The 18315-nt window shown below is 37.8% G+C and overlaps 1 protein-coding gene across 1 annotated transcript; it reads left to right on the plus strand.

Moving 5' to 3' along the window:
* Positions 428-13209, plus strand: LOC110392452. Its single transcript, XM_021384692.1, is given in 4 exon segments — positions 428-3690; positions 6958-7026; positions 8305-8399; positions 8685-13209. A coding segment is annotated over 1 exon segment (1479 nt). The 5' UTR covers positions 428-796; the 3' UTR covers positions 2276-3690; positions 6958-7026; positions 8305-8399; positions 8685-13209.

An 18315-nucleotide genomic window follows, 5' to 3' on the forward strand; every position in this document is an offset into this window, starting at 1 on the left:
GCAGGTATGAACTACATAACTCATTGTGAGGGCTGGTAATACTGCATTTTCACAGCAGATCAGCACAAGTGGTTTTGTAGCAGGTGCTGGTGCAGTTATGTGTTGTAATAGGCGGTTGCAAGGATACGAGATGTAACGAGAAAGGCCCCCTCCCCAAAGGAGCAAGGACTAGTTGACCAAAGAATGTACCCGTGACGCAGGAAAAATGGCAAACTAAGATGATCCGATAAGCTACCTTTTGATATGTCAGTAGATGGAAAATACTGCTTCATGCTTCACTGCTACATGCCTCAGCAAAAATATCCAATCAGCATTAAGAGAGTAAGCTTTAGATGGCAATAGTGGATAACAAGTATTATAAAAGGAGTGCTACACCTTTGAATAAAAAAAGCTTTTCTTGCTGCTATTGTGTGTGTGTGTGTGTGTGTGTGTGTGTGTGTGTGTGTGAGTGTGTTTTCAAGTGGTGCCGAAACCCGGGAACGTGTGTGTGTGTTTTCAAGTGGTGCTAAAACCCGGGAACGTGTGTGTGTGTTTTCAAGTGGTGCCGAAACCCGGGAGTTGAGTGAGTGTGTTTAGATATTTTAGATAGACGGCGCGATACCGAGGGGACGGCGGTGCGCCTTTTTGACGCGATACCGAGGGGACGGCGGGGCGCCACTTTTATTTTTTGGCGTGTAAAACCCGAGGTGATGGCGGGGCGCCACTTTTATTTTTTCGGCGTGTAAAACCCAAGGTGATGGCGGGGTGCCACTTTATTTTCAGCGTGTAAACGCGAGGGGACGGCGGGGCGCTGACCATGGATTCTGTAATTAAGGTATTGTTGCAATTCTGTAAAGATTACTGTGGCAAGAATATGCCTTCTAAGAAAGAGATCACTGTGGTACTCTCTCACTTAGAAAGGGAAGGAGAAATAGATACTCCCGGGGATGTACTTAATCATCAGAAGTGGGATTCTTTCACATCTGCACTGGCGCGACATACAATGAGCGTTCAGAAGGCGGCAGAATTAAAAACCTGGGGATTGATTTTAGGGGCTTTACGGGCAGCCAGGGAGGAGGGAAAAGCAGCTATCGAGGTGCGAAAATTGTTAGGGCTTGATGAGGGAGCCCAGAGCACCTCTGGTGAGCCTGACGATCCGGGGGTGGGAAAAAGGGAGGCGAAATCTGGCGGGGGAGATATCGTTATCAGGTGCTCGGCAGAGGAACAGGACACCGCGCCCACGAAGATCGCACCCTCCGCGCCCCCTGCAAGCCCTTTACTGAACAAAGAGCAAGATGGAGGTCCCCGGCATCTGGGACGGGATGAAACCCCACCGCCGTACCCGAGCCGGCAGCCAGATCAACTTACATATCCTTCTCTGAAAAGGGTGGTAGTTAGCCCCGCTGGGGTAAAGTGTGGGTGCGGCAAACAAGAATGCCATTGCAATCGGGTAACTGATTGGTTGAGAGTAAGGGAGGAAGTTGAGGATAAGGGTCTGTCGGTGGGGGCATATCCAGTGGTGGTGGGGGATGAAGGCCCGACGTGGGTGCCTCTAGACCCGAAGGGCATTACTCGCTTATTAGAGGCAGTAGAGAAAAAGGGGCTGAGATCACCACTGACGCTGAATGCATTGGAAGCACTGATGGCCCCCGGACCTATGCTTCCTTATGATATAGTTAATCTTATGCGGATGGCAGTTAAGCCGGTACAATACACTCTCTGGAAGGAAGAGTGGACATCCGAATGTAGAAAGGTGGCAATGTTAGCTGAAAGAGACCCGAATCATCCCGTGAATGGCACGGATGTGGCCAGGTTAACAGGAGCAGCTGTAAGGATGGCTAATCCCCATGCCCAAATAACTCATTTGTGACCTGGGGAGCTGTTGGCAACTACAGATGCCATGATCGATGCATTTAGGAAGCTCGCACATAATGCTGAACCCCCAACCCCTTGGACAGACATTTGTCAGGGGCCCGCTGAATCATTTCAGGAGTTTGCCGATTGGCTGATAAGAGCAGTAGAAGGATCTGATTTGCCTAGAGCAGTCCATAATCCTGTTATTATGGACTGCTTGAAACAAAAGTCTCATGAAGATATCAAAGCTTTACTACGCTCAGCCCCTGATAAGCAGAACACGCCAGGAGAGATTATTAGATATGTTCTAGATAAACAAAAGGCAGCCCCTGTCACTACTGAGGGGCTTGCAGCTGCAATCCAGGAAGGTATAGTCTCGGCCATATCGGTGGCGGGCCCGCAGGGAACGCCGCAGACAAGGGGCCCATGTAGACACATGTAGAGCCCCAAGGAGTGGTGGCCAGCGTGATAAAGGAGTGACATGTCAATTGTGCGGCCGAAGCGGTCATACCGCCCGACAATGTTATACGTACAAAATGGGCGGAAAGGAAAGGGCTCAAAGGGAGTCGGGAAACGAGAGTGGGGAGGGCCGAGTGGCCCAGGGCTCCTCCCCCTCTCTCCCAACCGGACCAGCCGGACAGACCCCATGCCCAGCCCCATATACACGCCCTCCGTGGCATTAACTCTGAGCACCCAGGACCGCCCACTGGTTAAGATTATGATCTCCTATGTAGGAGATTTTCCTACCAGTTATGCAGGGCCGTGTTCTATTTTAGTTACTGCGCTTATCGATACCGGGGCGGATGTCACTATCATTACGAGCCAGGAGTGGCCGAAAGAGTGGCCGGTGGGCCCCTCTCAATGAATAGCAGGAGTAGGGGGGGTTCTTTCCGCTGAAAGGTCTCAGAAGGAGGTCGAGATTACTGTCATTAACCGGGAACGAGTGTGTGTGTTTTCAAGTGGTGCCAAAACCCGGGAACGTGTGAGTGAATGTGTTTACAAGTGGTGCCGAAACCTGGGAACGAGTGCGTGTGTTTTCAAGTGGTGCCGAAACCCGGGAACGTGTGAGTGTGTTTTCAAGTGGTGCCGAAACCCAGGAATGTGTGTGTGTGTTTTCAGTTATGACAGAGTGAGGACAGTCGAAATGCTTAATGATCCCTAAATTCCCTTGCTGAATGTGTTTGCATATTGGCCTCAGTAATACATAATAAGAGAGACTGATGATTGAGATCATGCATATATATATCATATATATATATATATATATCATACAGATATTTTAAGTTATTTGGGTGGCCACACCTAATCTACTCAGCTAGGTTTCCCTATATTTAAAACAGTGCTGTCACTATTTTTGTATGTCTTAAACAGCTAAAAAATCTAATATAGATAAGATTGAAGAGGTTACAATATCATATTTTTTTCTAGAAAGCCTGTTGAATAGAGAATTAATTATCACTATATGGTTTGAGCCAGTACAGGTGAAGTGTCTTGATCTGACTACTGAAAAAGATTACATGTATTTTCTATGTAGAAAATATTTTAATTCCAGTAACATTCATATTTTATATTCATATTAATTGTATATATGAGATTGGAATAACAACATTTTGGTCAGTAAGGATGATGCTAAAATAACCATTATGAATGTGGGGAATGTGGAGTGAGTTCATACAACATGTGGTCATTTTTGTATGAAAATCTGTTTAAAATTTTCTCATGGTTTTTCCCTCCCTTCTAACTTCTAGAAGTGCTGTTTCACTTATAAATCATTCTTCATCCTGTATATGCTAAGTGCCATGTCCTACCAATGAAGAAAGATGATCAGATTTGCAAATCCTCCCTGGTTCAATTAAGGTAAAAAAGACATTCAAGTTCCAAACACAATCAATTTTAATGTGAATCTCCATACTACAACTATCTTAGACATATGTGCAGTTAAACTATGAAACTTGATAAGAAATTGAAATAAGTCTTGCATTACTTAATGCAATTAAGTTAACTTTAATGCAATTAACTTTATGAGGGAAAAAGAAAGAAAAGAGAGAGATAGAGTGGGTTGGGGGTAGCAGGGCAGGGACAAAGAAAGAGATCATCAGTCTGGGTTCCAGTGTTGGTCCAGTTAACATGGAAGGGAGGGAGGGAAGGCAGTCCTCGGTCTGTGAGAGTGCTCATCCAGAAGTTCCAAAGTTCTGAATTCAGAATTCTCAAAATCTCCCCTAGTTGTCTCCTGAACATCCTTTTATACCTGCTAGATTTATGCAGTTTGCCATCAACAAGTTCTTCATCAACAAGTTTACTGTCGATGATGAACATGAAGATTGCAGTAAAACTTAGAAGTAAACAGGGGAGTTTTGGACAGAGCAAGGCCATCCTGTTTCTGAAGGGCTCCTTTCTCTAATCACACCTTCAGCCATTAGCCTGTTGCCATGGTGATGGTCTTATCTTTGAGACAATTCCAGGCATGCCACAGATAAAGTGTTTTTTCTTGGTCTGCTACTGTAAGTATTTTGATGTATTCAAATCAAAATGGAATGCAAAAGATTATCTACATTCACAGAGGATTTATCTGCATATATTGTTAAAATTAATAAATACATTCAGTAATTCATCTGTTTATACAGCATTTATTCTTTAACAATTTTATTTCTTTATTGCTTGTTTCCTTGTATCGTTTGACCACCTTAAAAAAAACAAACAAAAATAACCAAAAAACAAAGAAGGCTGTAAAAGAAACCTATCAATCTCTTTTAAATTCAGAATTACTTTTGAAAGAAGTATGTAAGGCAGCCAGAAATATTACTGTAGCAAACCCCACATCTCTGAATGTTGTTTTTAAGAACTGTATTAAACACCTTGCCATCAACTCTGGATCAAAATCAAGCAAAGAAATTTCTCACTATTATTAAATAAAGCCATTAATTTTATTTCTTCATTTTGTTATTCAATAATTAATACATCTCATAAAACAATTTCTTGTTTTCAGATCTACCTTCCAATCTGTCAATATTCTGATATCGATATCTGCACAAAAGTAGTTAACTAATAAGACATGTACAACAAGTATTTCAAAAACTTAATATTCCCTATCATACCAGGAACTCAATACCTTTTGCTAAAACGTTCATATTTCATAACCAAATTGGAATGTACCTCAAAGTACACTGGGAATGTAAATTAGAGATAAACCTTACGGAATTACAGATTGAGAGGTAAAAGTTAACTATTTTGGATCATATCTGTCTGGTAAAATTCCTAATCTGTTTAAATATAATGAATAGAGGGGGAAAGGGAGGGGGAGGAATTGCCTATGAACAATTTAAATTTCAGTAGGAGTTGAAAAGATCACTGATTTTGAAGAGGAATGCACATTTCTAAATGAATTTGTATCTGTTTTTTACAGACTAGGTCAATGAAATAGTCCTACAAATATCTTTGATTTTTCTATTTTCTTACATATGCTAAATGTAAATGGCTTTTTATTTTTAAGTATCTTTTCTCTGAAGCCAAATAACAGGACAAAAATAGTAAAACTAAGTTGAAGACATTACAGTTGCAAAAAGTACCTTTTCTCATTTATCACTATCACCATTTTTCTCCAAACATTGAAATATTAGATTCATGTCAAATTTTTGATAATATGCAATAATATTTTCTTAGTATTTGCTGCAGTATTGCTCTTTTCATTCAAAAATTACATTAACTGGACTACCTTCAGATGCATCCTGTCCAGACCAGTGGATATGGACATGTTCATCTTAAGCAAACAAAGCTTAACTTGATCATCCTTTATTGGAAGCTACACTTTTCTACTGCAAACACTGCTAATATGCACAGGGACCTGGAATACATGTTTAAGGTTCCTGAGTGCAAAAATAGGCTATCTTGTCCTCACAAACTCACTTGAGACCCCATTCCTATACATTAAGTCATTTAGGTTCAGTTCTGAATAGCCAGCATTTACTTAGGATATACTGCAGGTGCATTCAGACTTGTTGCCTATTGGTCCTGACTTACTAGCTGAGCTGCAGTTTCTGTCTGAACTGGTAGCTGATTGTATCAGTCTTGCTTGGATATATTGAACTGCACCCTATCAGTGAAGACACTGTCTGACCTGTGTCCTTGACTACCAGCTGGTCTTCCCTCCTGGAGCAACTGTGATCTTGGCACTGCCTGTCAGCCTGAGCAGACCTTGAAAATAAAGAGGACACTGAATATCTCTACCTTTTCTACACCCTTTGGCACTTGGCCATGACCTCATTTGACAGCAGGACACATTTTTTTTCTTGGACTGTGTTTTTACAGTCTACATACCTCTAGATGTCTTCCTTTTTGACCTTCATGCACGTTTGTTCTTTTCAACTTCTGGAGATCTTGATTTTCCTTGTATGCTCACTTCTCCCAGACTCTTTTTCTCATGTTTCAGCCTAGTCATGAAATTCCCACTCATCCAAGCTGCCCTGCTAATTAATATTCCTTCTCATTTGTCTGTTCCTTAGCATGGACTATTCTTTTGCTCCAAGAAGACTGTCTTTAGGTATAAGCTGGCTCTTTTGGCTCCTTTGCCCTTTGAGATACTTTCCCACAAACTTCTGTATACCAATTTCCTGTGGACATCAAAGATCAATCTCCAGAATTCCAGGAGGTTTATTCTGCTACTACTTTTCTTCACTTGCTTCAGGATGTACTCTCTCAGCACTGCAGCCAAAGCTTCTATTGGCCAAGATACTTACTTATCCTCAGTCATTTATTTTTTGCACATCTCATATCAGCAGAACACCTTACAAACAATGCTTATCTAAACATATATCACAAAGATGTTCCTGATGCCTTTCAGAAATATCCTTTATAACCCTTACTTAACTGCATTGTCCTTCCAGCAGATGATAGTGTTCTTGAAGAATTTCCTGAGAAGCATTCCTACAAGCTCTATTAGGTTTTTATTTCCCTGAAAATACATCAGGTGATCAGTAGTTAGGAACCTCCTTCCCCTGCAGAAGAGAACCTCTGACTACCCTTGTACACTGATTTCTCTCTGTGGCACTACTGATATGGATTAGATTTAAGAGGCCCAAGTATGCACATGCCCCTACAGATCTTCTTTTACTCTTTTTACTTTGCCAGATCTGTAATGATTCTTCAAATGAACATCTGTAGATGGCCAGGATTCACAAGCTTCCAGTCTCTGTAAAGGTATGAGTTCGTCTGTCTGCTAGCCCTCCTCGCTCCTTCTGCATAACTTACGACTTGGGCTATTGCCTTTGCACAGGCTATGGGCAAAGAGAAACGTCTCTTTCCCCTCAGATATACCCTTCAGATAATGAAACAAGTCACATGCTGAAATCTTCCATTATTACGTTAGGATATCTGCTTGAAATAAATACTATTCTATCTGACAGCTGTGTGTGCTTTAAACCCATCTCCTTAAAGGACTAAGAGCCTTCCAGTAAATTGCTGAAAATAAAATAAATGAGAATCACAGCTTGGCTACATTTTAACTTTTATTCTGCTATTTTTTTCTTATTTTAACAATATTTTAAAACAATACTTTTAACGATAATATTAATATTTAAAACAAATATTTTTAACAATATTTTAAAAAGTTCTTTTTCAAGTATTATAACAAAACATTTAAGTGATGGAAAATAGATATGAGAAAATATGAGAATTATAAAGACTAGCAAAACTGTATAGCAGAATGTCAAGCCTGTACTTTATAAGGGTATTTGGTTTATTAGGAATGAATTACAATTAGAAATCTAAGAAGGGGACTATTTTTTTTCCTGGTTAGCTGTAAAAGCTGTAAAGCAGTAAGGCACTATTTTTCTGTTCCACTGCAGATGTTGTTTGATCTTTCAAGAAGTCAGGGAAGAAAGAATCTGCTAATAACTGTGATTCTTCTACTTTTCTGAACATGAAATCTTGTGAAAATAATTTAGACTTCTAGTACAAGATTTCAAGGTTGCTGACTTCGAACTCTATGTCTATCCATAGCCTAAACACTTCACCCTAGACTAAATATTATATTTCTGATCACTACAATCTCTAATTCAGCACACAATAACTTTTTCACCTATTATATAAGCAAATGATATCAGTTAGTGCTAGTTATATTCATCACATTTGATCTTATGAATTATATATCACTTTTCATAACTTCATATCTTAGATGCAGGTGATTATCAGTTTTTTGTTCAATATTGTGTAATATTGAGGTGTTTTGGGTTTTTTAAATTAATCTAGAACGAGGTATTTTTTTCAAAGACAGTGGAAAAGAAAACTGAAAAATAATAATTGTGACGGCATATGCAATGTTACGGTAATTAAGTATTAAAGACAATCGTGGTATACTGTAAAAACATTATACAGCATGCTTCACTGGAAGTTTGGAATTTGTGCTTTTGTTAATGCAACTCTGAATTATACAGTATGTGGAGATATTGCACAAATGTAATTTCTTGGTTATTCTAGGTTGATGGTAGAAGATGCAGAGATATTGGTTCAGCAGTATCTGCCAGGCTCTCTCATTCTCCTCAAACAAGGCATGACATGGAATCATTCTAGAGGTGATATTTTTGTCTTGAAATAGAGGTTTTGCTTTTTACTACACTAAAGCTTTTATTTTACTACCTATGAAGAGTCATATCATTTAAGTGTCCCTTTTTTTCCTCTGTTTTTTGTGGGCGGGGAAAGGATTAATGCCACTTTGGGCTGCCTTCTGTGTCTCTGTAGATGTACTGGGGTGAGGTCAGCAGAAAGGCAGGACAGAAAAATATGAGTAGATGAAAAGTCCTTTAGGACAAACAGAACATCTGTTTCTTATTCAAAATATTATTTTTGTTTTCATCCAGGCAAGATAAAATGTGAAATGCCTGCATATTTAGCTGGAGCTTAACTGGAGTCCTGGTATGAGCCAGATACATGTTTTGCTGTCTATAAAAAATAAAATTTTTAAAACTTCCTTCTTCTGCTGCTCTTCCACACTAAGATTCCTACTTGAGTAGCTACACTGTAGTTCAGAGGAGGATGTGTGTGCCAAAGATATTCCTTTGGTTTTAGCCTTTTTTTTTTTTTTAATGTTCTGTGGAATATGCGTATTCAATCACTTCAAACTAAGAAAATTGTAAGATTTTTCATGTGACCCCACCACTTCACTACTATGCAAGACAGATGAGTAGAATTATAGTAGAATACCTTCAAGGGGAGGGTCAGGCAAGTCATATCCTGTAGGAAGAATGTTATTTATCACTTGCTGCTAATTGTCCTACATCCCTACAGATAAGGCAGATAGCTACCCTAAGCAAACCTTTCCACTTTTCAGTTCACTTTTCTCTCCGTTGGCCACCTAGGGAAAGTAGGTATTTAACCTGGATCTCCTTTTTTCCCCTCATTGCACCTTAAATTCTTAGAGTTAGTAAAACTGTTAAGTTATAAAATGAGCATATTGTAATAATCAGTGTATTTTATTAACTGAAACTAAGCTCATAGACTAACAAGATACCAATACAAATGTACAATGTTTAGAAATATAAATTATTAAGCTGAAAATGATTTTGCAGGAAAGTTAATATGAAATGGAATGGCATTGCAATGAGACTGCTAGAACAAACAGTGACCTCTATATTAGAAAGTTGTCTTTCTTCACATTTAGTTTTTATTCCTCTGTTACACCGACATAAAAATGTAGCACTCAGCAGAGAACTATCCCACAAACTGAAGGCAAGTTTATTTTTCTAAAATTGTCTCTGAAAACTGCTATATATTATGGTTATTTTTAGTCTTTTATTTGTTACCAGCTCAATTGCAATTGTCAGACATTAGATATTACCTGACTCTATAAAATTAGCACACAATAATAGTTGCTCTCTGACTTGTTTCTGTGTGGTGCTATATGAATCACAGCACTGAGAACTTCTTAAAATTCACCTAGCTGAAAAAATTAGAAAATAGCTTTACTCCAGAAGTAGTCGATAAAGGAACTGAAATGCAAATGGACTTATTTATCTCATAGCAATGTGGCTTGATTTTTAAATCATATGTGCAAAAGCTCTGTCATAATTAATAATTTTCTAAATATTTATTTTAAAAATTTCTAATAAGTCATACAGCTTTTGGATAGTAGCAAAACCCAAAAACTTCACTATTAAAAGAGCAGAAGTTGACTGCTGTATTTATCTGAGAAAAAAATAGTTAAGAAAACCATAAGTAAATCAGGTCTGAGTTTTAAAAAAAAAAAAAAAAGAAAGAAAAATACAATTTCAGTGCAATGCTGTAAAATAAACTGTGTAGAAAAAAGCAATGGGAAATTCCAGATACTTCTATTGTTTGTCATCCTAGCTGAACTATAAATTCCTAGTGTGTACAATAATTATTTGAAATAAAAATCCCCATATACCAACTACACATATTGCTCCCAAATCTGATACATCTACAGTAGTTCCTACAAAGATATCATAAGGTATTTGAGTTGATCCTCTGTGCAATCATGGTAAAATGGGATAGTTAAAAAATCTGCAACTATGTGAGAACTGATAAGTGGAGTCTGTACTTGAGAATGTAATGAGAATTGACACCTATTTGTGACATGACTGTATCATAGATTGCCAGCGGCATGATAGCATCACCATTTCTAGCAGGCAAAGATGTATTTTCTGGAGGTGAAAATGTCATTTAAACAGTTGATACCTTTCAAATAGTCCAAGTTGAATGCCTTATACTGTTCTTGCATTTTCAGAATAAATGTACACAACTTGAAATTCTAGATAAAGAAATAATGCCCCTGTGATTATCAAATCAAATCAGGCTATACATTTGCAACCACATACACGGTCACCTGTAGAGGAATTTAATTTATAATGGCAAAGATTCATAATCAACACACTGTGTTGTGTAATAATTTGACATCCTGAATATCAGCTCAGTTTATATAAATCATAAAAAAAAAAAAAAAAAACAAAGATTACTAACCTGCTTCCATATGAGAGGTAAAGATCTATGTTCAAGAGACAGGTCATGCTGACATCAGATGGGACGCAACTGACCAGGAGGGGCAAGAATATACTGGGCAGCAAGCTGTCTGGAATAATCACCAGAGCTTAAAACTAGATTTGATTTGGGAAAGGGATGTACTTCTAAGTGACAGAGAGGGGTCAAGGAATGCTGTCACATTAGGAAGCAGCAGGGGAAGACCTCAGATTTGTCCCAGAGGAATCTGAGAAGGCTTCTCCAAGAAGACAGTATTGCCAATGGACTAAACAAAGTACTTCTACACCAATGCACACAGCGTGGGAAATAAGCAGGAGGAGATGGAAACTGTGGACTGATTAGAAAACTGTGAATGGATTGCTACCACGCAAACATACTGAAACAAATCACAAACCAAGAATACTACTTCGGAGAGCTATAAGCTTTTCAGAAAGGATAGGCAAGGCAGGAAGGATGGGAGACTTGCCCTCTATGTTAAATGTGGATGGACTGCAAAGAGCTGCCCCTGAGAAACAGTCATGATCAGATTGAGAGCTTGTGGGTTAAAATCAGGGACCGGACCAACAAAGGATGTCTGGTGCTAGGAGTTTACTACAGGCCATCATATCAAGGGGAGCTTGTTGACAAGTCCTTGTTGTTTCAGTTACAAAAGGCGTTGTGCTATCAGAATCTCATCCTGATGGGAGATTTTAGCTACCCAGATGTCTTCTGTGAAAGTAACGCAGCGGGCTGCAAATAATCCAGGAGACTCCTGGAGACCATTAAGTCCTGGTTCAGGTATTGGACAGACCAACCAGAGATGAAGTGTTACCAGACCTGGTGCTCGTTAATGCAAAGGAGATCATCAAAGAGGTTAAGAGTGGAGGCAGTCTGGACTGTAGCAGCCATACCTTGGTTGAGTTTGTGATCTCAGAAAGATGTGCCTGGCAAAGAGCAGAGTCAGGACCCTGAAATTCAGAAGAGAGAATGTCTGACTATATAAGGAGATACTGGATGAGATCCTCTGGGAAACAGTCTTGCATGACATAGGAATGAAATAGAGCTGTCAGCCATCTTTTTTCTGAGAGCACAAGGGCTGTCCATCTCTTAGCAAAAGAAATCAAGCAGAGTAGGCAGGAAGGCAGTATAGCTGAGCAAGAACCTGCTGGTTAAACTGCGGGCTAAGAAGAAAACATACAAGCAGTGGAAGCAGGAATGGGTGGCCTGGGAATAATACAAGGTTGCTGATCAGGAAAGACAAGGAACAGATGGAACTGAACTTAGCGAGAGATGCGAAAAATAACAAGGAATTCTACAGGTACGTTTGTCAGAAGAGACTGGCAAATGAGAGTGTACTCTCTCTGATAAATGAGAAGGGAGAAATGGAAACAACAGGCATGGAGAAGGCTGAGGTACTGAAAAAGTTCTTTGCCTCAGTCTTCACTGGTAGTCAGTCTTCCCATGACTCTCACATTCCTGAACCTCCAGGTGTGGATCAGGAGAGAAAAATCCCTTCCACTGCAAGAAAAGAGGAAGTCCGAGACTGACTCATGAGAGTGAATGTATACATGCATCCCAGGGTCCTAAGAAGCTGGCTGATGTGGTTGCCAAAGCACTCTCCATCATACTTGAAATGTCATGGCTGTCAGGCAATGTCCCTTGTGACTGGAAAAAGGAAAAAAACACTTTCATTTTCAAGAAAGGAAGAAGGAAGGACTGGGGGAACTACAGGCCAGTAAGACTCACATCTTTGCCTGGAGACCTAGACAGTGGGATCAAGTGAACTCTCAGTTAGTTTGCTGATGACACCAAGCTGAGCGGTGCAGCAGATACAATATAAGGATGGGATGCCACCCAGAGGGACGTGGACAGGCTTGAAAAATGAGCCATGAAAACCAAATGAGGTTCAAGAAGGCCAAGAAGAAGATGCTACACACGGGTTGGGGCAGTCCCAGATATGTGTACTGGGACTGGGAGAAGAACTCATTGAGAGCAGCCCTGCAAAGAAGGACTTGGGGTTCCTGATGGATGAAAAGGTGGACATGAACTGGCAGTGTGTGCTGACAGCCCAGAAGGCAACTATATCCCAGGCTGAAAAGAGGAATGGAAAACAGATGTGTTATGGCATTTTCTTATCTGAAATTTTAACTATTTCTTTCTCACCAGTTATTGAACTTCTCCTCCAGCCTGCTTCATTTCTATATTCCCCTCTAGTCTCATTCAGTCTGCACCTGTCTCCCAAATACACTTCCCTTTCTCTCCTGCTGATTCTATTTTACTCACACATTGCTTAGAGTCTCTTACCTATAAATTATGAACTCTTCAAAGTTATTTGTTTTGTTGGTTTTTTTTCCATCCAAAGATTAGTTCTTCCTGTCCATATGATAAATACATGCACCTTCACGCCCTCAACAGAGATATCCTTGAAATTCAAAATATTTACATGCTATTTAGGTACTGCATTGACTTCCAATATAGTCAATCCATTTTTCATTTGCAAGTTTGAGAAGTATAACTTGCAATGACTTCAGTTCGTTTCTTAGCACTTTTTTTCCTTCTGTTAGTGTTGCTACTTCTCCTGTCAGCAGGAGAAAGCAGGAAAATCCATTTGCTAATGGCTAAAACCCTTCTGAAAAGCCTTCACCTTCTCCTGTGTTGCCCTGAATGTCAGATAGAAAAAGTAAATGCAATCAGGTATGAATTAGCATGTATGCACAACGCATAGAAGATAAACAACCAAGGTGAGATTTTTTTGCACAAAGTTATTTGGATGTAATATTCTATCATGTATTTTTCTAAATTAGCTTCACTAAAATATCATTTTAATGTATCTAAGTATTGATCATTTTTTCTAGATGCAAGAAATAAGACAAATGTTACATCAATTATAAAAATAATGAATATTTAAAACTTGTAGTTGTAGTATATAATTATTAAATATCATTCATGTAGACATAATAAAGGTTGTAAACTACAGGAGTGATAATACTAGCACATTAGGTAAAAAAAAAGATTATTCAGTACATGAGCGTAGTGGAAATTTTTGGAAGGGAAGAGTAGAAAAATATGTAGGATACCCAGTGGAACAAAATAGAAATGATGTTCTGCTATCAGAACATTATCATATATTCTCTAATGTTCATTTTCACTTAATTAGTTCATCAAAAGTCCACAGTAGTCATAACTATTGCTACAAGCACGATACCACTCTGAATATAAAAGTACCTAAACATCTCTTTCACAGTATGTGTTATTACTTTGAAAGAAATATGGATCTAATAAATACATGAGATTCGTGTAGTTTGCAAGAAAAGATCTAGAGTTTTTTCTGCCTTAGCAAGTTCTCACAGAATGATGTGTAATCCACAATTTTTGGAAAGCAGGAGAGGAAAAGACATTATATTCACAAAGATATCCCGAAGAACAACACATTTTCCCACATTCTACCAAAGCATGATTAGCACTTCATTGCTCTGTAGCCCTTGCTTCTCAGATAGATGCTGCCTGTTTCAGATTTCGGTATGGACCTGTGAACAACTGTAGGGCTTATTCATTGACAGCCCTTGTAAACCATCACATTTAATAATATAAACTATGTCAGCTGGATTGTTACACTGAGTTCTATGTGAAGAAAAAAAAAGAGCATTATATAATCTGTATTCACTAGGGAATGATTTCTAGATGAAAATTGAAGTAACAGCTTTCATTTATGTTCTTATTCTTGTAGGTGATTCACTTAATGATGCCTACAGATATGTTTGCCCAACACCTTCCCTTTGCAAAACCCTGTTGTCAGTTATAATTTGGCCAATTCTCAAACATACGAGTTGCCTCCAGCTACTTTATTATTTATTTGTTTATTATTTTTCAAGTCATGACAAAAACAAGTGTATCTAGCTTGTAGCCACTCAAAGCATACACAGGAAGCTGTTCTCACAGTATTTGAGACTCCTATGGATTTGCACAAATTCTGTGAATTCACAATAGCAAATAACAGTGATGAGACATCTGCTGTGAGTATATGAAGATCTATGAAATATAAATCAGTTGAGAATCCTTGTCTTGGGAAAATACTGCTAAAACTTGTACGCAGAGGTATTCTAAGAGATAAGAACTGGAAAACCCATTAAGGAAATTAATTATTCCAGCAGTGCATATAGTATCTTTGTGATAACAATTTTGAATGCTGATGATCAAAAAATAATTGAGACTATACTGATTCCCTGTGTCATACAAATAACTGATATGTCATCCATTTATTAGGAATAGAGATTTTGGATATACTCTGTTATGTGACACAGAGCATGCATTTGCCTGCTAATATTAGTAAAGCTGCAGTTTCCCTATCACTCCTTCCCCTTTTCTTGCAAAGAAAATTAAATACAGAGAATCTTTGCTTTTCTGTTTTGTTTTTTTTTAGGACTTGAAGATAAATTTTCTTTTTCCTATTTTTTTTTTCTACTTGTGATAAACTTTGTAAATTCAAAGGTTTGCCTTTTTGATTTGTACTTTTTTTCCCTTAAATTACATTCTTTGAAATCCACTAGCCGCTTTGTAAGAGAAATATAGATGCCTGCTGAAGAATGTGAAAAGTGGATTTCTCTTCCATTTGAGTTGAAAAGCCTTGATTTTGCAGGAATGACCTCTTGTTTTCTCTTTGAGGAAGTTCAGTCTTACTGAAGAACAACTGAAATTCCTGAACCTCAAGAACCTAGCTTTTGTATTCAATAAGTGTATTTCTCACAAGTGAACATTTTCTTCATGTTGTGTAGAAATGTGTTAAATACTTTGAGTACTTTAAATGTGTTAACTAATTTAGTGGAAATCCTTACATTATTTTTCTAATGGACATGGCAAGTCAGGATTTACTGACTTGCCATATTAAGTAGTTAAAACGAAAGTTTTTTTTAAAAATTCTTGGTCTGTGCACAGTTTGCTGTTTTTCTAAATACATAAATCACTGTGATGTTTTCTAAATTCAGAGATAAACACTGATGACTGAACTTATTTAAACAGACAATGGATTTTACAGGTCTAACATAGACCTGTTTAGCTGTAACTGAGCTTTATGCCAGTTGAGGATTTTTCATTTCGTAGTCATGGTTTTTGGGTTTCTGAGATGAAATGTCTCTGATACTAAAGATATTATCCAGGTACTGGTTTCTTTGGGTTGGAATAGCAGAACATTTTGTACCAAACTCCATTCTCATCTAGTATTTCTACTAACTTAGACATTTTATAATCTTCCTTTTGCTTGAGGAAAAAAAAAAAAAGAAAAACACATACAAAAGTACACAAACACAAAACAGAAATCAGATGCATTTAGTAAAAGGGTTATTCTTTATACATTTTTGTCACTTCTTACTTTGTCTATCCAGCATGTTTTAGCAGACATTCCGAAAGCTCCATTATGCAGGAAAGACCTTTTTTTGTCTACACTCTATTTTAAAGAAATCCTTTGAATACACAGGATTTCAGGAAAGAATTTGACTCCTTTGCTCACATTTGAAAATACTTTTCACCCTACACATTGCATAGAGAATTTATCTACCTAGGGAAGAAAAAAATAACAGCTCTTCCCTTGAAAACGCTAACAGGTGAAGGCTTCTCAAATTATTTGGCAAGTGTTAGTTAGCAATACATTGTCTCTGATTTCTACACTGCCAAAAAATACATTAGGCCATCTAAGAAAGCTTCTGCTACAAACAAACAAACACACAAAACAAAAAAAAAAAAAACAACACAAAAACAACAACAACAAAAAACACCAGAATTGCTTGTCTCTGCAGTCACATTATTATTATTTGTATGTTGTATGTAAAAGAGATGCAATGTACTCTTAGTCATATCCCTAAATTCTTCTTTATTTTATAAACAGCTTTTTAAAAAGAGCTCCCACAAACTTAAGTCATACAAAACTTCTTCTTTTTTCTTTTTTTTTCTCAGAACACACAAGTCTTATTTTTTCTTATCTCACCATACTTTTGGAGCTGGAATCCATCTTTAAGGCAAGAATGGATCATATGTTCTAAGCTGTTATGTTCAGGTTTTATTGCTTCATTTCCATCTCATCTCTTGCTTTCTGCATAAAATCCTGCACAAAGTTTATCTTGGTAAAAAAATTTAAAGCAAAGAGATGGCAGTAAAGAAAGAGAGAGGGAATATAATAAAGAAATATCAGTCTGACTTTTTTCCAGTTCAATAAAGAAAGCTGGCATCCTAGTCATATCAGGCAATTAATTCTGGCAACTACTTTACTACTTTTATGGTCTTCCTGCTGTGAAAATATATCTTCATCATATGTTGTGAGCAGTAGCATACAATTCCAAACTGAACTTGGTTTCAAAGATAGATAACTACTGCAGCTCCATATCTAAACATGTCATTTTTGTTTGGAGTCTGCATGCATTTTTATTCTCTTGCCCAGCTTAGAAAATGGAATGTTGATGGGACTGTATCATGCACACTACTTTTCTGCATCTGCCTATTGCAAAAAGCATGAAATGGAATGCTCTGTTCTATCATTGATTTGTTGCTGGTGTAATCTGCTTTATTCAAGTCACAGTCCAACTATTTCTCCAACACCACATTATTTCACAATTTCTCTTTCCCAAAGCTGATCATGCATTATGAACAAGTCAGATGTGTTCATTCAGCTTCGATTTTTATACCTCTTTTAAATCAATGCTTCAGTGATTGATCTAAAATTTAAGAGTCAGTGGACTGTATAACTGAAATGGCAAAGAAGGTAGGTGGAGGATTTTCAGCTTTGATCGAAATGAACATGAGGTGCTATGCAGTGATTTTAATGATTCACAGAAATTAATTAAATGTGTTGCAATATCATTTATTATTGTACCTGTTCTCTTTAATTAAATAATATATCAGGCCATTCTTACTTCTCTGTCATACTGGGACATGCTGACAAGGTGGCAACAAGAGCATCTAAACACTTATTTAGACCATGTTTTTACAGTAAGTTTATTTCAGTTAGAAATGCAGCAATCCTTTTCTTAAGCTATTTTCTCAAATTGATTACTTGTGTATTGTGGCCACTGATACCTAAACATAGAGAGAGCTATAGCAGAACAAACCAACACTCTACTAATCCAGTATTTTGTCTACACTAGATAATGCAGAGGGAGATTAAATTCTTCCAGTTGAGTAGTGGTATAACATCAAGGAAGATAGGAATTCTTAACCCTGAAAATTATTACTTAACAGCTTGAGAATTCATAATCTGTGTCAATTTCCTGAGCAGCTACAGAAATTCAATCATATTGTTCCTATTGGATGTGTCAAAGTTGGTGGCAAAATTTCTGTCACTCTATCTGATTCACAAAAAGTTCTTTACATGTGTATTTGTTTATTGTATTTATAAAAACAGGAGCTAGAAGAACCTAGCTCAAATTTTGTTTTCTCTTTATGTTATCTATACATGTTATAGCCCTTCTTACTCTTTTCTAAATGGAAATATTTATTCTAAACTAATGCTCTGATCATAATGATGTACCTAAA

This window comes from Numida meleagris, chromosome 1, assembly GCF_002078875.1.
Source record: "Numida meleagris isolate 19003 breed g44 Domestic line chromosome 1, NumMel1.0, whole genome shotgun sequence".
NCBI classification, from domain to species: domain Eukaryota; kingdom Metazoa; phylum Chordata; class Aves; order Galliformes; family Numididae; genus Numida; species Numida meleagris.